Genomic DNA, 20591 nt, shown 5'->3' on the forward strand with positions numbered 1-20591 from the left:
TTCTAGTAGGAATGTGAGATCAAAACAGTTTAGAGATTGAGTTATATATCCTCTTTCCTGTCTACCTTTACTTCCTACAAAAGTCCAACGTCAACAGTTTGATCTTTTTTCTTTCCAGACCAACCCTAGCCAACTGATATTTCTGTATACTTAGAATCTGATTTTCAATGAATTTCAGAGATCAAAGGAACATTAATAATAAGGAAACAAAAGTTCAAATAAATTAAGTGACTTGGCAAGAGTTCTGTGACTGGTTAAAGTAGCAGAGCTTAACAAAGACCCTTGTTTCTTGACAGATAGCTTGATATTCCCACAGTAGAACATTATAACCAAATTCTGAGCTTCTGGAGGATAGAAACTACATCATTTATTTCTTTTGAATCTCCAGAGTGATTTTCCTGGTTCTGGGACACTTATAAAAAAAAAAGTCAAAAATATACTACCAAAATAAAGCTCAAAAGGAGTAAATAAACGTGTTCAGCACAAGATCTTGATAAAATGGCAAAATCCACTCTTCAAGATTCAAAAAAAAACAAAAAAACAAAAAAAACCCAACTCTCATTAGTCTGTATGTCTGCTTATTTCCATTTCAGAAGAATTCTTAGAGAAGACATCTTTTCTTACTTTTCCAAATAAGTATGGCTTCCCTGACTAGCACCTTAAAAATATATATGCTTGACAAAGGATTAACTAACTCCAGGACAAAAGTTAGTCATCAGGGACCACTTGTCAACAATTACCTGAACCACAATACTTGAAAAGTGAAATGGATCTGAACCAAAAAAGAAATACTGGCTCTAATTATAATGGCAAGAGAATATTAAAGCAATTACACACTATTCACCTAACATACGGTTAGAAAATTGACTCTATTACTGAGCCAGAAATCATCAGGTAACACAGAAAATGACAATATAAAAGGTCTCTGTAATTTTTTTAATACAAATAAGTATTACTAAGGCTACAAGTATAGCAGGCCTAATCTTGTTGTGCCTTTATCCCACAGCCACTGTGGCACTGGGTCTGGATGTAGATATGTTGGCCATTTTCCACTGGTCCTTCCAGAACTTCACTGGCTCTTTTTTTTTTTCACTTTACAATTCTTTAACCTGCTCAGATTTTGGCCAGCCAACCAGCATAAATTTCATCAAAGGACTCCCTCGTCAAAGTCAAAGGACTTTCACATGGGTTCCGCCAGTGGAAAGCAGCGGCTAAAGATCAAAGGAAGTGAAGTCACGATATTTATTCTCCCAACTTCCTCCCTGCCAGATTGCACTGGTCAGTTGTTGCCCTCTACCAAAGGCCATAGCTCCTCTCAGGCCATCCTCCCCTTACAGCTGCTCTCTGGTAGCTCTCTCCCCTTGCCTGGGGACAGGCCTACAGGTAGTATTGGCTTCTTGCTATTGCTAGCCCATCCCCTCACACTGAACCATCCCTTGTTAGTTTCTTAACTCCGCCCACACCTCTGTAATTAGTCTCTTTAGTAAACTTTCCAATTATCCCAACTGAGTAGACTATTATCTCTGTCATGCTAGAACCCAGAATGCTAGTTTAGAATAGAGGTACCTCCTGCTTCATATTGCCAGTTCCAGATCATTTTCACTGTAGGGGGCGGAGGGTGGCGGGGAACCTTCAGTTACTTGCGCTTTTGTTGTCATATTCAAGAAGGCTTCGCCTAACTCGAGGTCACGTACATTTATTCATGTATTTTCTTCTAAGAGCTTTATGGTTTTAGCTCTTACATTTAGGTCTATAACCCATTTTGAGTTACTTTTCATTTTATGGTCTAAATTTATCTTTTTTGTACATGGATATTCAATTGTCCCAGCACCATTTGTTGAAAAGGTTACTCTTTGCTGAATGGCATTGGCATTTTTGTTGAAAAACAACTTACCATCAAAGGTTTATTTCTGGACTCTCAATCCTGTTCCACTGACCTCAATGTCTAGTCCTACATCACTATTACACTGTCTTGATTACTCTGTTTATTGTAAGGCTTGAAACCAGAAGTGTAAGTCCTCCAGTTTGGTCTTTTTATTTCAAAATTAGGTTGGCTATTTGGTCTTTCATATTTCCATATTAATTTTAGAATCAGCTTATCAATTTCCACAAAAATGTCTGCTGGAATTTTGAGAGGGATTGCACTGAATCTATTTGCCAATTTCTAGAGAATTTCCCTATAAACTGTTTCTTCCAATCCATGAACATCTTATGTCTCCATTTATTTAGATCTTACAATTTTACCCAGCAACGTTTGGTAGTTTTTCCGTGTACATCTCACACTTCTGCTAAAAAATATTCCTAAGTATTTAATCTTTTCATGCTACTGTGAATGGAATTGATTTAATTTCCTTTTCAGATTGTTCAGTGTAGTTGAGAGAAATACAATTGATTTTTGTATATTGATCTTATATTCTGCAACCTTACTGAACATATAAGTTATAAAAGTTTTTTGGTTCAGGGGGTGGTGGGTAGATTCCTTAAGATTTTCTACACATAGAGCAATATTGTCTGTGAATAAAGACAGTTTTATTTCTTCCCATCCAGTCTGGATACCTTTTTCTCTTTTTTCTTGCCTTACTGCATCAGCTAAAATCTCCATTATAACGCTGTATAAAACTGGTGAAAGCAGACATCATTGCCTGTTCTCAATCTTAAGAAAAAAGCATCAACATTTTCACCATCAAGTATGTTGTTAGCTATAGGTTTTTTGTGAATTCCCTTAGTCAGGTTGAAGAAGTTCCCTTCCAGTCCTAATTTGTGGAGAATTTTTATTACAAATGGTATTAAACTTGGTAAAATGATTTTGTATGTCTACTGATGATCATGTGGATTCATCCTTTATTAATATGGTGAATTATATGAATTGATTTTCAGGAGTTAAATCAACTTTGCATTCTTGGCATAAATCTCATGGATCATGTTGTATAATTCATTCTACATGTTGCTAGATTAAGTTTGCTGATATTTTGTTGAAGATTTTATACATCTATGTTCATATGGAATATCAATAGTTTTCCTGTGATGTCCTTCTCTGGCTTTGTATAATGGTAATACTGGCTTCACTGGATGAGTTGGGTGGTATTCCCTTTTCCTCTACTTTCCAGAAGACTTTGTGAAAGATTCTCATTATTTATTCATTAAATGTTTGATAGAATTCACCAGAGAAGTCATCTGGGCCTCAGGTTTTATCTGTAGAAAGATTTTTAATCACTAATTCAATTTCTTTGCTTGGCATAGGTTTATTCAGATTTTCTCTATCTTCTTGAGTCTGTTTTAGTAATTTATGTCTTTTAAGAACTTCACCCATTTCATCTAAATTGCCTAATTTGATGGCATAAAGTTGTTCACAGTATTTCCTTAGAATTCCTTTAACTTTTGTCAGGTCAGGAGAGATGGCTCCTCTTTCATTCCTGATTTTGGTAATTTGAATCTTTGGTCTTCTGAATGAGTCTAACTAAAGTTTTATCTATGTTAATCATTTCAAAGAAGTAATTTTTGGTTTAATTGATTTTTCTCTAATCGGTTCTGAGTTTTCCATTTTATTGGTTTCTACTCTAATCTTCATTTTCATCCTTCTTGTTTTAGGTTTAATTTATTCTTCTTTTTCCCTTCTTCTAGTTTCTTAAGGTAGAAGCTTAAGTTACTGATTTGTAATCTCTTTTTCAGTATAAGCATTTCTCCTTGATTTCTTAATGTTAATGTACCCTAGGACTTGGTCTTTGGACCTCTTATTTTTATCCATATTCACTCTCTTGATAATCTGTCTGGTCTCATGGCTTTAAGTACATTCCATATACTAACAACTCTCAGGCTAAACATCTTCCAAATTTCAGTGTCATATATCCAACTGCCTCTTACCTTAGATATCAAATAAACATGTCTAATTTAACTGGCTCCAAACTGAACTCCTGCTCCAGCCCCTTACCAAACTTCCTTCTTCAGCAAACTTCCATGTCTCTGCTAATAGCAACTCCACTCTAACAACTACTTAGGCCATAATCCAAGGGTCATTTTTTTTTTTTTTGAGTAAAGATAGATTTATTTGGAGACATACATACTACATAGAGTGTAGTCTGTTTCAGAAGGTGAGAGAAAGGCCACAAGGTATGGGGGTTGGGTACTCAGATTAAAGTAAAAGTGCATACACACTCCATAGACAGGGTGTGGGCCGTCTCTGAAGATGAGGGAGCAAGAGAGGCCACAAGGCATGGTGTTGCTGGTTTTTATGGGCTCAGTAGCTTCACATGCCAACAAGGGGGAGGATCATTCCAAATACCCTGGGGAAGGGGCCGGGATTCCCAGGAACTGAGCCACTGCTCACTCTGTGACCTTTTATGGTTAGCCTTGGAACTGTCATGGAGACAGTGGGCATGTTATTTTATCATGCTAACATATTACAATGAGCACATAATGGAGCTCAAGGTCTACTGGAAGTCAACTATCCTGTCATCTTGAGCCTCAATGCCTACTGGGAGTTGAATCTTCCACCATTTTGCTGTATCATTCCTTGAATGGCTGTGCCTTGCCCCCGTTCCCTCCTGTTTCATTCCCCCCTCAGAGATTTTGCTCCCATAATCCTATGGGGGTGCAGAAAGGCAACAGTCCATCTTCTGAAACTACTTCATGGTTGAGTAGGGGCACTGAGAAGGGTCATCTTTTAACTCTATCCTTGACTCTCTCTCTTAGACCTCAGACCTAATCCATCAGGAAATCCTGTTAGCTCTACCTGCAAAATATATACACTCTAATCACTTCACTGTCTTCATTGCAACCACACTACTCCAAGCCACCATTCTCTCTCACCTACATTATAACTGGTCTCTCTACTTCCATTCTTGATCACTGCTCCTGCCACATCTAATTCTCAAAAAAGCAGCCAAAGAGATCCTGTAAAATGTAAGCTGAACCACCTCACTCCTCTGCTTAAAACCTGCAGACTCAGACTTCCCATTTCTCTCAGAGTAAAGTCAACCCACTTTCAATGGCCTACAAAGCCCTTCAAGATCTGGCCTCCAATTACCTGCTTGATCTCATCTCACTTTTGCTTACTTTGCCCAAGGCACACTGTTCCTTGAACACACAACATCTTCTACCTAAGAACCTTTCCATTGGCTGCCCTACTTCCTAGAACACTTATTCTCCAACATCTGCATGGGTCATCCTTTTTCACTCTCAAATCTTTGCTCAACTATCACCTTCTCTATGCAACTGACCCTGGCCATGTCCCTTTAAATTATATTCATCTCCTCTACAGTATTCCCAATGTTCATTACCCTGCTTATTTTCCCTATAGTATTCAACATCTACAAATATCACGCATATTATACTTCATATCTCCTGCAATAGAATGTAAGCCCCTTTAGGGCAGGGATTTTTGTCTGTTTTGTTCATGGATGTATCCCAAGGGTCTAGGTATATGCATGGCATACAACAGGTGTTATTAAATATTTGTTGAATAAATAAATAAATTTAAAAAGCAGAACTTATCCACTGGCTGTTATCAAGTAAAAAGTTTTCATACCTGAAAAGCTAAATTTATTCATTCCTTCAACAAATATTGAGTTGCTTTTCTTTGCCAAGTACTGTGGCAGACATTGGGGATATTCAAAACAGATAAGGCCCTTTTGACAAGGAGCTTGCTTACAAACTTTCTATCTCTCCTCAGAGCATGTAAAACAAAAAACAGTGTAATTCCTGTGATAGTAAGTATTATACGACAACACAATGCATAAGTAAATATGTTAATGATTAGGGACAGAGGGCTGAGGAAGCTTCCTTCAACCAGAACAGACAGTAAAGCCCTCTATGAGCAGATGTGATCTGAAGTAAAACCAGGATGAGGAGAAACCATTCATGCAGAAATCTGGGGTCAGGGGATATTCCAGAGAAACAAAAAGTATAAAGTTTCTAAGGGGAAATAGAGCTTGGTGAATTCAAGAAACAAAAAAGCCAGTGTGACCTGAAGGTGATGGGAGAGGTACAGGTACTATGGGAAGGCATCCTGCCTCCATTATGGAGGTCTGAAACCCACCCTGACATTTTTAGCAATTTAGATGCATCCTAGAATGTGACTGTCACATCACCTTCTCACTCCTGCGCTCCCTCTCCTACTCTTTTGTCCCTCTAGGGAAAATGCCAATGGCACTTGTCATTGAACTGAAATTTGAGAACCCTGTTCTTTAGCAGACCTGATACTTTTGTGCAAATCAGAAAAAGCTGTGCTTTCCTCAAAACGTTTTCTGTCCTCTATTCGAAAAATATATAATAAATAAGCATACCTGCAATTCATTCATAGTTGTTCAATGCAACAAGCAGAGCAGTGTGTAGTGGCCCTGGTTGCAGAGATAGATGTGGGTAGCTCTTTGCAAACCAGACTGGTTCCATTTTTCCTCTATTTCAAATACCAAATGCTGTAGATGCTAAATATACATGTAGCTCTGCATACACTGCAAAGTATTACTGTTCAGCATTAACTGCAGTTGGCTACTGATTCTGTTAGCATTATCCTCATGTGAAAAGGAATGAGTCTGAGTACTTCTGAGTGTCAGTCATTGGAGAAAATACTATGTGCACACTTAAGTCATACAGATTCAAGGGGCTGTGAGAAGGAATACACCTCTGTAAAAGTGGCAAAAGCCTTGACTGTATCAGCAAGTGTTAGAAGTACTGATCGATCATCAGTGTATCAGTATTGTAACCAAGTAGGACCCTATTATCGTCGGTGACCATCTGATATCTGTAATGGTGTTTGTAACTGCTTAACCATATAATGTTTTAAAGGTTTTTCTCATGTTCTTGCTGACCAGGGTAAGGCTGGAGAGGAGGGAGGCTGGGGTGGCCTGCCCAACCTCCTTGTGGCACTGGTGCTATGTGCAGGGATCATGCTAAGTGCCCTGCTTTTGCCCCTTGTACCCTGCTCCTGACCCCAGTGCCCTGCTCTTGACTCTAGTGCCCTCCTCTTGACCCTTTGTGGTTTCCTTGTATCCTGTTGTTCAAGCTGCAGGCCTCAGCCTGCTTAAAAGGCTAAACTCATTAATCAACCTGACTTTAAACTGCATAAGCTTTTCTCCAGACCTCTTTTCCATGGAGCCCCTTCCTATGCATCCTTTGTTCTAGGTAAAAGCATATTAAGAGAGTCCTAAAGCCAGAGGTGAGCTTCATACCTAGCAGAGGGAAGGGGACCACTGCATCTGCAAAAACAAGAACAACTCTGCAACAATTTGTTACCGTGTACATGATCTCTCTGGAAACCAGCTCTGCTTCTTTAACTCTTGAACTTTTACTATAAAACCCCTTGCCTTCTCTCCCCAGCAGGCTTACAGTCTTACAGGCATTAGCCTACTGTGACCTTCTTTGCCTGGCAGAGAAATAAAGCTGTCTTTCTACTTCATCCAAAACTCTGTCCTCGAGTCTCAATTTGGTAAGTGGGGTACAGAGGCTGTGTTTTGGCAGCATGAAGAGCTACATAATAGAATAATCTTTTCTACCTTTTGGGAAAGCTTTTGCCTGTATCATCTCATGTGACTCATGGGTTATTTTAATTTAGTAGTTTACTGTTTGAGGTTTCCTTTAAATAAGATAAATGATATTTTGGTGGAGTAAGAGATTCTTAGAAACCATTTTCAAATTTAATTCCAAAGAAGGACATTCTTTTCATCATCTAGGCTTCAGAGTCCTAATTTATGAAAGGGAAAAGTGTGTGTCTTCAACTTCATGAGAACTAATCCATGATACTGCATCCTTTCTAGATGAAGGGTATTTATATGCTACATCAATATGATTAAAATTAATAAGCAACTAATAATATCCATAAAGTATATGTCTGAAAGAATGTGTTTCACGATGAGGGAGCGCCACCTACTGTTCAATGTGGATTTCAACACATCCTGGACACACAGCCATTTGACAAACACCCCTCCATCATAGCCCTGCAATTATATGTTAAATCATAATAATTTTGCAGAGGTCCTAATTATCAAAATATGAATTTTGACTCTTTGAAGAAAATCTGTATCACTCATAAGCTCTAGAAACTGAGTTCTCAAATAGGAAGTGAACAGTCTTCACTTCTCTCTATAGCTACAAAAAAAAAAAGGAGAAGAAGAAATTTATTCCTAAAAATTAAAAAATTTTAAACACCTTGGCCCCAGCTGCAGTAGTTCAGAATAGCCTGGGCTTCCAAACAAAAGAGGTTCAAACCAGGGCCCTGCCAATTACTAGTGGTTCAACCTTGGGCATCTTTTAAATCTGAGACTGTTTCCTTCCTTATATGAAGAGAACTTAATTCACAGTAGGCATCATTAAAAAGTCCATAAACGATCAATGCTGGAGAGGGTATGGAGAAAAGGGAATCCTCCTATACTGTTGGTGGGGATGTAGTTTGGTGAAGCTACTATGGAAAACAGTACGGAGATTCCTCAAAAAACTAAAAATAGATTTACCATATGATCCAGCAATTGCACTCCTTGGCATATATCCAGAGGGAACTCTAATTCAAAAAATACATACACCCCAATGTTCATAGCAGCACTATTTACAATAGCCAAGACATGGAAACAATCTAAATGTCCATCAACAAATGATTAGATAAAGAAGCTGTGGTATACTTATATAATGGAACACTACTCAGCCATAAAAAAGAATGAAATAATGCCATTTGCAGCAAGATGGATGGACCTGGAGATCATCATTCTAAGTGACATAAGCCAGAAAGAGAAAGAAAAATACCATAAGATATCACTCATATGTGGAATCTAAAAAAAAAAAAAAAAGAAAAAAAAAAAAGAACTGAACTTACTTACAGAACAGAAAGAGACTCACAGACATGGAAAACAGTTATCAGTGGGGAAAGGGGATGGGAAGGGATAAATTGGGAGTTTGAGATTTGCAGATACTACCTACTATAAATAAAATAGATAAACAACAAGTTTCTTCTGTATAGCACAGGGAACTATATTCAATAGCTTGTAGTAATCTATAATGAAAAAGAATATAAAAATGAATATGTATATTTATGACTGAAGCATTAATGCTGTACACCAGAAACTGATACAACATTGTAAACTGATTATACTTCAATTTTTTAAAAAAAGGACCTAATCTGAGTTGTTTTGATCCTTTCCCCATCCAGCCCCAAGGAAGTTGAAAGCATTTTTTTTTAGCTACTGAAGAAATGATCAGGTTCAAATCACCTTACGAAAGATGGGTAACATTCAGTGAATTCTCCTCACTTGTTTTCTAACATCAAATACATTACATAAGGTTTTAAACAATTAAAAACAATAATTTTTAAAATCTCCTGCTAAACTATTTCAAGAATATCATCTTCGTGACACTAAAAAAAAAAAAGAAAGAAGGGATTAATTGTGTGTGTGTGTGTGTGTGTGTGTGTGTGTGTGTGTAAAAGAATTTTTTTTAACATTTGGATTAATATCATCAAATTTCATTAATTTACTCTTACAAATTCTCCAAAATTAAGTCTCTTTTGAGACTAATTTTATCTTTAATATTACAGATTTCTTATTTGTGTAAGTAGCAATTTAGCTGTAACACTTAGGAACAGTCCCTTGACAGCTCAGTGTATTAATTAGGAAGGTGTTTTAAGCACACTGACTGAGGGCCTCCAGGGCCAGGCCTGGGAATACAAAGGATCATAACTAATAAACCATGCTCTCCAGGAGCTCACTCTCCTCAGCACGTTCTTGAGTCCTCACTCCGAGAGCCTGAAGGCAGATTATAGAGCTAAATTCCCAGTGTGTGTCTTTGAAGCCTGTTCTCCATCAGCACTGCCTTCCCAGGAGACTAGGGCCCTCGGGAGGGGGCGGAGGGGACGGTGGAAACAGTGGGAGGAATAGGCAGGGCCAGCGATGTTGCTACTTCTTTCTTGGATGTTTCTCTTTTCTCTCCTGGATTTTAGATGTCTGTCCCTCTCCCTCTTGTCCTGGATTTCTTTCTTTCCCTCTCTATCTCTTCACTTTGGATAGCTTCCTTTCCTAGGGAAATAAAAGGATATTTAAGGAAAGAGCGAATGCAAAGGAAAATAAGGCAAACAGTGTAAAGAGGAACATAAAATAGAACTGAAGCCAGTACTGACTGATATGGCACCGAATAAATAAAGTTTTAATTCCTTCCCTTACTTAAGAAATTAGACCTAATGTTGTGTAGAGTCAGTCAGGCCTACATAGACGTGCAGATCACGTCTGGATGGGAGCAGCTGTGCACCCTACTGAGGGAGAGGACATGAGGGCCGTGGAGTACTTCCCAACTTCGCTTCCACTTCTATAAAATTGGGGGGAAAGATTAGATCAGTGGCTCACAACATTTTCCTATTTTTTTTTTTTTACCAGAACCTACAGTAAGAACTATAATTTCCACTGGAACCAATACACACACATACACACACACACACACACACACACACACACTACAACTGGAAAAAAGGCTCCACGAAAAAATTCTTATCCTCAGAACGTATGATGTACTAATATTTTACAATGTCTTTTAAGACTAAGCATTGTGCTGTACACCTGAAATCGATGCAACATTGTAAACTGACTATACGTCAATAAAAATGGAAGGAAGGAAGGAAGAAAGAGAGGGGGGGGGAGGGAGAGAGAGAGAGAAAGGAAGGAAGGAAGGAAGGAAGGAAGGAAGGAAGGAAGGAAGGAAGGAAGGAAGGAAGGAAGGGAGGGGAAAGAAAAGAAAGAAAGAAATGCTACTTGGTTTTCACAGCTTAGAGCTTACAATCTACCAATGGGTCCCAACCACGGTTACAGAAACACTGGTCTTAACAAAAATCCAAAGCATCTTCTAGCTCTAAGGCTTTGTGATTTCATACCACATCCAGCCTATGCGATCTGGCCTGAGACTACCTTTCACCACATTTCTGCACCCTGTCCCTCATCCTTTCTGCTTTCTTGCTGGTCCCTGGACAAACCAAGCAGGCTCCCACCTGAGAATCTCTGCCCGTGCTATCGCCTCTGCCCGGACCGCTCCACTGCTGGGATTGCCAGGGCCCTCTACAGCATCACTTCACGCAGCTCTGCCCAAATGGCAGCAGGCTGGACAGGCTTCCCTGACCATCCAACTAAATACCACCCCCTCCTACTCTCTCCACTCTCTTCTCCCATAATCTAATTTTTCCATAGTACTTATCAATACTTAACATGACATTATATGTTTATTTGTTTATTGTGTGACTCCCCGTCCCCAGAAGTTCTAGCTCTGTAAGGGCAGGACTTTGTCAGTCTTTGCTGTAGCCTGGCTGCCTAGAACAGTGCCCAGAACATAACAGGGACCTAAAAATATTTGTTGAACGAATGAGTGAATCTAGAGCTCTCTCTCAGAATAAAACAGCCTACTGTTTCTAACTAAGAATTCTAGATTTTCTCTGGTGATGAATAGCCCTTGATCAAAAATGGTTCTCTACTCCTGGTCTCTACCTAGTGACTAGCAGGGAAATTCAGTGGGAAGTTAACCTCCCTTATTTTCAACTGTCTTTTCAGAGCACTGTTATTCTTCCTTGAATGCTTATGCCTCTCTGCTCTCTACTGACACTGAACTTCCTTCTCACATGCAATACCTATCACTAAAGAACACTATGAATTAGTTAAGAGTCTTGAATGCCTTAAAAATGGAAAATATTATGCAAATATTGGGCACTGAAATTATTAAAACTGCAGCTGGGCAATGCTTTTGTCCGGTGCTAAAGTGAAAAAAGAAGGGAAGGCGGGGAGGGGAACAAGAGTAACTGGAGGTGCTACTTGACATGGGGCGGACGAGGAAGTCCTTTCTGATGACGTGTCATGTGAGCACAGGAAGAGGTGAAGAAGCATTTCAGGCAAATGGAATAGCAAGTGTGGCTGAATATAATTCTACGAAAAGAAACAGGTAAGCTTTTAAAAATGTATTATCTCAAAAGCTTAAACCAGAAAGAATTCACTTTAAGATTACATTAATAAGAACCCCCTCAAGTACTTCCCAGTAGTCACCAGATGTGTGTATCTTGTGCCTACTTACAACTCACCCAAAGGGACATCTGGGTCAATAAGCAAAAATGAATAAAAGAAAGAATTAAAAAGAAAAAAAAAGCATTTGTTAACTAGGCTGAACCTTGAAAAATGAACCACAGTGACAGTTTCCTACTGTTTCCAAATGCCTTCTGGTAAATTTAAGGAATCGATGTTGATATTAGTATGCATAAGTTTAATTTGGGGTTTATATATATCCAAAGTTAAAGAAAACTGGAAACTCAGTGAATACAAAATAACACAGAAAAAGATGTAAAGTTAACCAATCTTGTTGTTTTTAAGTAACACTCCTATATAGTGCTTAGTCTCTCCTCTCTGTTCCTTTCTCTCTTCCTTCCCCAAGACTGTGAGCTCCTTAAGAGAAAGAGATAGTCTTAGTTATCTTTGTATCTCAGGAATACAGCATAGAGCAAGAACCCAATAGTAAGGCAGAAGGATGAGTTTAAGAGGCTCTGCCCCTCTTTTATGTAACTGCTTAGTATCTCACTTTTGGTTCTAAAAATGTTCTACTGATGCACGTCTCAACCTATGTGTGTTCTGGGAGACAAGATAAATTCTTAAGGACATTACTAGATTTTAAATGGAAACGCTGGGGAAAAAAGTGATCATATTATTATAGGGGCCATTCTCCCTTTGGATATAAAATTTTAAACTATTTAGTTATGAAAAATATTCAAATACCTAAGATGTACAAATGTTCGCCTTTTGGACATTTGGGCACACACAGTAAGATTCAATAAACTACTTAAAAGAGGAGACGGGCCCTTTACGCACTCTCTCCCCTGTGGAGAAGGCCCACACTCTGTCTATGGAGTGTGTACCTACTTCTATTTTAACCTGAGCACCCAATTCCCACACCTCTCTCCTTGCCTTTGTCTTGCCTTATACTCTATCTAGTATATATCTCTCTAAATAAATCTACCTTAACAGTGAAAAAAAAAAGAGGAGATGGTGTAACAGAAATGACAGACCTGTACTTGCCACTAGGGGGAGGGAGTTTCCATTTTTCCAAAGCCCTGTTTCTGAGCCTATGTAGCAAGAAACGGACTAGGCCTGGAAAGGGCTCATTATACTTTCACGATCGAATTATTAAATAATAAAATTTCAAGACTACCAGCAATGAAAGTAAATGTTCCCAGCCAATCCATTTAAGCTTGGCAGAAATTCACTGACCTCAAGATCTAATACAAGCTAAACACATATCAGACGTGCTTAGCTGTCTCCTCCTCAAAAGTACACGAGAGTTATTGAAACTGGTCTCAAGAACCACTCCTGCCATCTACCATCCCTTCCCTTTTCCCTGACCTTTCAGTATTTCCATTAGGAAAATTAATCTGTGATAGAAATTGAGGAAGATGGAATTTAATATGTAAAGGTAAATTTTTAAATATCCACAAAACTGGACAATAACACCCTTAACCTCAAAAATTTATTTCTGACACTTGTTTCAGATTTTAAATCTCCTTCCATTTTCCCCAACTGTTTCTTCATTAGGCAGAATTCTGGTTAATATGAAAATAATAATTTCATATGTATAGTACATTATAGTTTATAAATTATTTTCATAAACATTATCTCATTTGAGCCTCACGAAAACACTTTAAGGTATTTTGAACAGAAATTATCATTCTGACTTTGTGGATGAGGAAACAACTGACCAGAAAGATTACACGTCACATAGCAAACAAGTGCTGAAGCCAAGACTGCAGTAAGGATTGAAAACTTTAGATTTCTAGCTCTACGCTAGTTCCTTTGAAAATACAACTGGATGCTGCTTCAAAACAGACAAGAAAGGACTGGACAGTTTGTCTTGGAATAATAGTTTAGGACAGCTTACCTCTACCTTCATCAGTATGTACAGTCAATAAATTTTGAAGTGTAACAATTTATGAAAGATGTAAAATAATAATTACAGAGAAATATTTTGGATAAGCATTAACAGTGCTTTTCATCTATAGAACATATAGTGATTTATAATCTTTCTCCCTCAATACACTGATTAAGGAAGGCGAAATTTTTATTAAAAGTTAAAATCCACTGTTACATGTATGTGTGTACATGAGATGCACAGAAATACGAGGTTAGAGATCAGGAGAAACAGGCGCCACAGCACACCACTAGTAGAGCACAGACTGGTAATCCTTTTCTGGAGGTAACTGCGCACTGCATATCAAGAAGACTGAAAAATGCACATGGCCTCTCACCCCGTTATTCCATTTCTCATTTATTCTAAGAAAATAATTACAATGTGGGTAAAAACATGTCCGCAAAAGTTGCTTATTATGGTGTTAAAAGACCAAGTTAACAAATGGATTGGTTAAATCAGAGTAAATGAAAGAATAAAATATAGTTCTTAAAGCTGATCTGGAAAAATGAGATAAATTAAGTGAAAAAAATTATAAACAATGTATACAATAGAATCACATTTTAAAAGAGATATATACGTATGTGTGTATATGTGTGACTGGGATAATATAGTAAAATATTAATGGTGATTGTATTTAGTCAGTGATATTACACATGAATTCAATTATATTCTTTTACAACTATATTTTCAAATCTCTAAAAATGATATATTTCTACAACAGAATAAGTTAAATATTATATATACATAAATGTATGTGCTTTATGTTTTTATATATTATCTATTGCTTATACTGTATTTGCATTACATAATTATATATCTTATATATAATGCATGCAGCATATATATATTTAACTTGTATCAGAACTACGGGAAATGAAATTTAAATTTACATATATCAGAAAACCCTAGAGCCATCATGCATGTCTATGGAAATGCATTTTAAAGAATAAAGCAATACGAAGAAGGCACGGCACATAGGATGAGTCAGAGATAAAACAGCAACATAGCCAAAGTGTTAGTATAAGAAAATAAACTTGAATTGAGCAGCATATTTTAAGCACAACAATTTCTCACATCTAATTAATAGGAAGTCTTCAAATACCAATAGTTTTTGGAAGTGAAGTATTGTAGACAGTTTTTGCAGGACAATGAATGTAAGGTTTGTAGGAAGAGCTGGAGATACTTGGGGAGAATGAGAGGCTTCAGTCTTGAGCTACAGACCCATCAAGAAAGGTATCAGGTGAAATCACAGCAGAACATATAATATCCACACAGAAACTATGGTGCACAGCCAGCTGGAACGTGGGACTCTGCCTGCCGCACCTTAGAAAAGATGTTACGGAAACAAAAAGTCCAGAATAGGGCAATTAAATTATGAAAAGGCAACTATAAGGGGAGAAATTAGCCTCTGATCTTCCAATATAAGAGCAGGTCAGAAAAAAAAAAACTTTTCCAAAGTTTACAAGATCATAAATGTTACAGATGGGATGAAAATAAGCACAGAAAGACCAAACTAACATGGCTAATATTTAAGTAAGTCCACATCCAAGGAAAATGAAATATTGTGACAGGATAAGAAAAATGTATGAGATGCATTATCCCATTAAGTTTAGAATAAAATCCAAAATCCTTGCCTTCCTGACTTTTGTGGTAACAGGGATGGACCTTGAGGGCATTACATTAAGTGAAATTGGTGACACAGAGAAAGACAGATACTGGATGATATTGCCTACATGTGGAATCTAAAAAAGCCAAACTCAGAAACAGAGAGCAGAGTGGTGGTTACTAGGAGCTGGGGGTTAGGGGAAATGCAGAGATACTGGTCAAAGGATACAAACATCCAGTTAGAAGATAAAAAATAAGTTCTAAGGAATATAATGTATATAGCATGGTGATTATAGTTAACAATTCTGTATTATATACTTGAGAGTTGCTAAGAGAGTAGATTTTTTTTCCCAAAAGGACATGTACATGTTTAATAGCATTCTCTTATTACATTTCATTATTCATGGGCAGGCCCTGAATAGGGGCTGATTAGTGTACAATGTAAACAGAAGGACACAGCAGTGGCAATATTTTTTAAATTAACTTTTGTGATACAAGTTATACATGAATTCATTTCCTTTGATTAAAAAAAAACACAAAAAACTGCAGTTCAGGCTCAAGTTCCCATCGATCAACTTCCCAAATCCAAAACTTTCCCCTAAACACAGGGGTAACCACTGGTACCACCTTGTTTATATATTTGCCTAATATATTCATAGAAAATATATAGTACTGTCACATGGGTTTAGGTTTTGGTAGGGTTTTTTTTTTCACATAAATTGTAAACTACAAATATTCTGCAACTAAATTCGCTTTTTACAAAAAGTCTTATCAAAGTTGGTACATATAGATCTACAGCAATCTCTTTTAATGCTACATAATATTCCCAACATGGACACATGGTTTACTTAGCCAACTCCCTATTGATAGACATTTTCTCCCATTATAAACATTGTGCCCCTGTCAAAGGCTGGAGCCTTCTCCAACCTTTTCCAGCCTGGTCCTATGGTGCCACCCCTTGTGAACAAGGAGATTTATCATTTACACTATGTTAAGGGTATAAAATAGCAAAAGCGTCCTTAGAAACATTTTATAATAAATTTATAGTAATTTTTGTTCAAAGTCCTGGATCTTACTAAGATGATTTCTTTTTTATCTGTTTGCTTTTGGAGTTTTTTAAACTTAGAATTGACATATATAACATTATAATTAATTTCAGGTATACAATATAATGATTCAATATTTATATATATTGCAAAATGATCACAATAAGTCTAATTAATATCCGTCACCATATATAGTTACAAATTTTTTTTTCTTATGAGAATGGTTAAGATCTACTCACGTAGTGACTTTCGAATCTGCAACAGTCTTATTAACTACAGTCACCATGCTGTCCATTACATCCCCATGACTTATTTATCTTCTGACCACCTTCACCCTTTTGACCCACCCCTCCACCACCCTGCCTCTGGCAACCACTAATCTGTTCTAAAAGAGATCTTAAATGTTCTCATCATAAAAAAGAAATGGTAATTATCTAAGAGATGGAGGTAATCATTTTGTAATACGTAAATGTATCAAATTAACACGTACATCTCAAACTTACATAGTGTTATATGTCAATTATATCTCAATAAAGCTAGAGAAAAAAAGAAAGGATGGGGATAAAAAGGCAGAAAAAGAACAAGAAAAAAGATAAAGAGCTACATACAAGGAAAATGAGGACACTATATTAACCAGTTGCTATTCAGTTTTGCAAAAAGAACTGGTTCCTGCTAACGAATATAACAAGCATAATGAACAAATACACATAACAAAATATATAGGGAAAAAATTCTTAAGTCTCAAGTTCTTATTTTAGACTCTGAACTTTCTGATTCAGTTGTAGTGAATAAAAACCTGCTTAGCTTTCAAGCTGCAATTCCTCCAAGTTAGCAGTTCAAGTAACAAAAAAAATTCTGGGTGGAGATGAAGGATGCACCAAGACAAAAAAACAGTGAACCTACACAGAAGAAATTTTATAAAGTTGAAAACTGAAAAACAGTTCATAGAATAAAATCTTGCTCTTTAGCCATCATGAAACTCTTCTTTGAAGGCTCTTTTAAAACAACATCATCTTTGAGACATTTGTTTAGTCTAATTCTTGTGAAGCACAGTTGATCATCTTTAAAAACCTTAGTTACACTAGCAGTTCATCTTGGTTAACAGTTTTCAAATCAGTGTTCTATTTTAGAAGACATATAACATTCATAGATCTTTATCAGCCAGAAGAATCTCATAATCATCTTCTCTGTTCTCTCTATGCACCGAAGTAAATTAATTGGTGACTCTAGGATATTCTTTATCTTAACATGGATGTGAGACATCCTTCACTACAGTTGCCTCTCTCTGCTTCACAAGATAATAAAAGCAGTTCCGGAATCTGTAGCCAGAACCCAACTTTGGTGCTGGAAGGTAAAACTGTAACAAACCAGATGAAGACAGAAGCTGACCAGATAATTTACTTGCAGTGATCAGGAAGCCATACCAGCAGAACAGACAAGCTCCATCCTCAGCTCTTGTAGAGACCATCAGCCTTCGATAGAGTACACACCCCCATGGCCACACTGAACACAAAGAAAGGACATCCATTTCTCTTTCTGTTTCTCTTTCTCATAAAGGACTGACAGCAACTGACATAGGAAAGAGAGCTAGATGCAGAAAGAAACTTGGAAATTCTACTCTAGTCAATTTAAGACTTTCATTAAATTCAGACTTTTTCCTGCCACACAATAAGATTGTCACTAGGTCAAAGGAAGAAGAAGAAATCTTCATGCCTTGAGATTTCAACTATTTTGCCATTTAAAGTGTGTATTGTTCAAAGCGCATTATATCTTGTACTGGATCGCAGCTCACAGTAATAAATATATTCTACATCATAACACAGTACACACAACACACATACAATTTAAAACAAAAGTTTCAAGACAGTGACCCTTACTACATGCAATGAATATAGTAAATGTCTATTTTATGTTGTCTTCTTTTTTAATGCTGGCTACATACCACAAATTGATCTAATGACTAAATAAAGGTTATAACCACAGTTTGAGAAACACTGTTGTACTATATACACGTGGTCTGCCTCTGCCTACCTCTCTACCCAAATCTCATGCTATTCACCATACTCCTCCTGCTGCTGCCACCCCCACCCCACCCCACAATCTAATTTGTACTCTTCTTTTACATTAAACCATAAGGTCAGTGCCTGTAATACTCAAAGCCTTTTCCTGTCTCAGGGCCTTTGATCTTGTTGTCGGGCTGCCTAGAACCCTTCCCTCAGATCACTGCACTTTATCGTTTAGAATTCAAGACAAAAGTCACTTCCTCAGAGGGGCCTTCATTGGCCACCCAATTTGAAAGAGCCACCACACTCAACTCCAGCCAGGGCAGAGGGTCAGGGGAGTAATTCACTGCTCTTAGGGTTGTTGGGAAGTCTGAATGACAAAATATAAGAGCAGCACAAAAAAACCAGTACTCCACAAATGTCACTTTTCATCTCCCTATGCCATTGTACAAGTCATTGAATTCTAGCCTTTGAAATTCTATTACATTTGCTTCATGATGGCTCTTCTGATTCAGAAAAGTGAAAGCTCCATCCTCCAATATACCCCAAGTACTCTGTACCCTCTCAGAGCATTTATCAGATTCTTTCTTACTTTTTTAAATTCATTCAGCAAATATCTGGGTGCCTAATATGTTCTAAGCAATAGCAGTGAGCAAAATAAAGATCCATTCCTCTAATAGTTCACAGTTTGGTAAGGGAGACAAATCTATAGACAATGAATTTCAACTGAACGTGGTAAGTACAATACGAGAGACGTGTACTATGTAAAGTTGTGACAGAAAAAGAATGAAGAGTCACTCTCTCTGAGTAGAAAAGTGAGGCATCACAGAAGAGACACCTATCCAGTGCCTGGAAATGAATTGCTGAGTAACAGAGAAAGAAAGGGTGGTGAGTGGGACTCTACTGCTAAGTTACTAGCTATATCCATCTGACAACAATCATTTTTCTATCCTCCAGTCCCTTATTCGTGTTTAAAAGATTTAGTAATTAAGAGAATTAACTAGAACCCCGGTGTTCTCAAACGCGTGAGTGAATTAAAATCACCTATAGGCTTTTTTAAAATGCAAACACGGAGCCCCACTCCTATTCATTAGGAATTCCTCCGGGTGAAGCTCAAGCAAGTGAATGTTCCAGAAGTGATCTCCAAGTGATACTGAGGGGCATTCCTGTTAAAAAGCACGGACCAAGAAGGTAATCAACAGGCCAGAAAAGAACTAATGCAAAATACAGCTGTTACTTATTGGCCCTTAGGGTGTGGGAGAGTGCTCGGCCACTCAAGAGAGCAAAACTGCAGGATCTAGGGAGACTCGGAAAGGTAATGAGAAAGTCACACATACACGAGCACATACTCTTCGATGAAGCGCGTTAAGGTGAAACAGCTTGGGGAGGTGGGAGGGAAGGAATGATGAAAATGAAAACATTTTAAATGTTTGTTCGAAATAATGTTTCACCTCAGACTATTAGACTCCGTATCTTACCCATAAACTTTGCACATCACTCTAGAGGCTTAGCAATACCAAAGTGGAATTCACGATGCTGCAAGAAATAGGGAAAGCAAGGAAACTGCACGGACAGCTCGTGGAATGGGAGAAAGATAGCAGGGCGAAAGCAGAAGGAACGCGGACGCCTCTCGGGGCCCGGACGCCTCAGGACCTGAGACGCAGCGTAACCAGACCCCAGAGCAGTCCTTCTGGCCTCGCCTGGCACTCACCATCGCCTCAGAATATCCGCACAAGGAAACAGGTATCTTCGGGACAGGAAGACGCGAACACGAACACCAACGCCGGGTTACTCTGGCAACACAGCTCCGCCTACTGCCGGACTCTTGCGCGAGGCGCCTCTGCCTCGCCCCTTCGTCCCTAGTGGTTGAGAGTAAACGTAGCCCCTCCCTTCCAGCCGACACACCCGCCCCTTCACGCCGTTGCCTGGGGCGACGGAACACCGCCTACCTCTTTCCAGCATCATCACTTCCGTTTCGTTGACAGATGACCCGGAAATTCAAGCTAATACCAGCCTGGGGTCCAAATAGTTTCTCTTT

At 38.0% G+C, this 20591-nt stretch overlaps 1 protein-coding gene across 4 annotated transcripts in view; it reads right to left on the bottom strand.

The window, feature by feature from the left end:
• Nucleotides 1-20392, bottom strand: part of NME7 (NME/NM23 family member 7) — a 171904-nt gene extending 151512 nt beyond the window's left edge. For 3 of the 4 annotated variants that reach the window (XM_010984472.3, XM_010984471.3, XM_010984473.3), the window contains exon 1: nucleotides 20265-20392. In XM_010984472.3, the coding sequence (XP_010982774.1) occupies nucleotides 20265-20267 (3 nt within the window). In that variant the 5' untranslated portion in view covers nucleotides 20268-20392. The remainder of the gene's footprint in view (nucleotides 1-20264) is intronic. The other variant, XM_010984474.3, reaches the window with a different exon arrangement.
• Between the last annotated feature and the right edge of the window lie 199 nt (nucleotides 20393-20591).

The sequence above is a fragment of the Camelus dromedarius genome, chromosome 23 (assembly GCF_036321535.1).
Source record: "Camelus dromedarius isolate mCamDro1 chromosome 23, mCamDro1.pat, whole genome shotgun sequence".
Lineage (NCBI taxonomy): Eukaryota > Metazoa > Chordata > Mammalia > Artiodactyla > Camelidae > Camelus > Camelus dromedarius.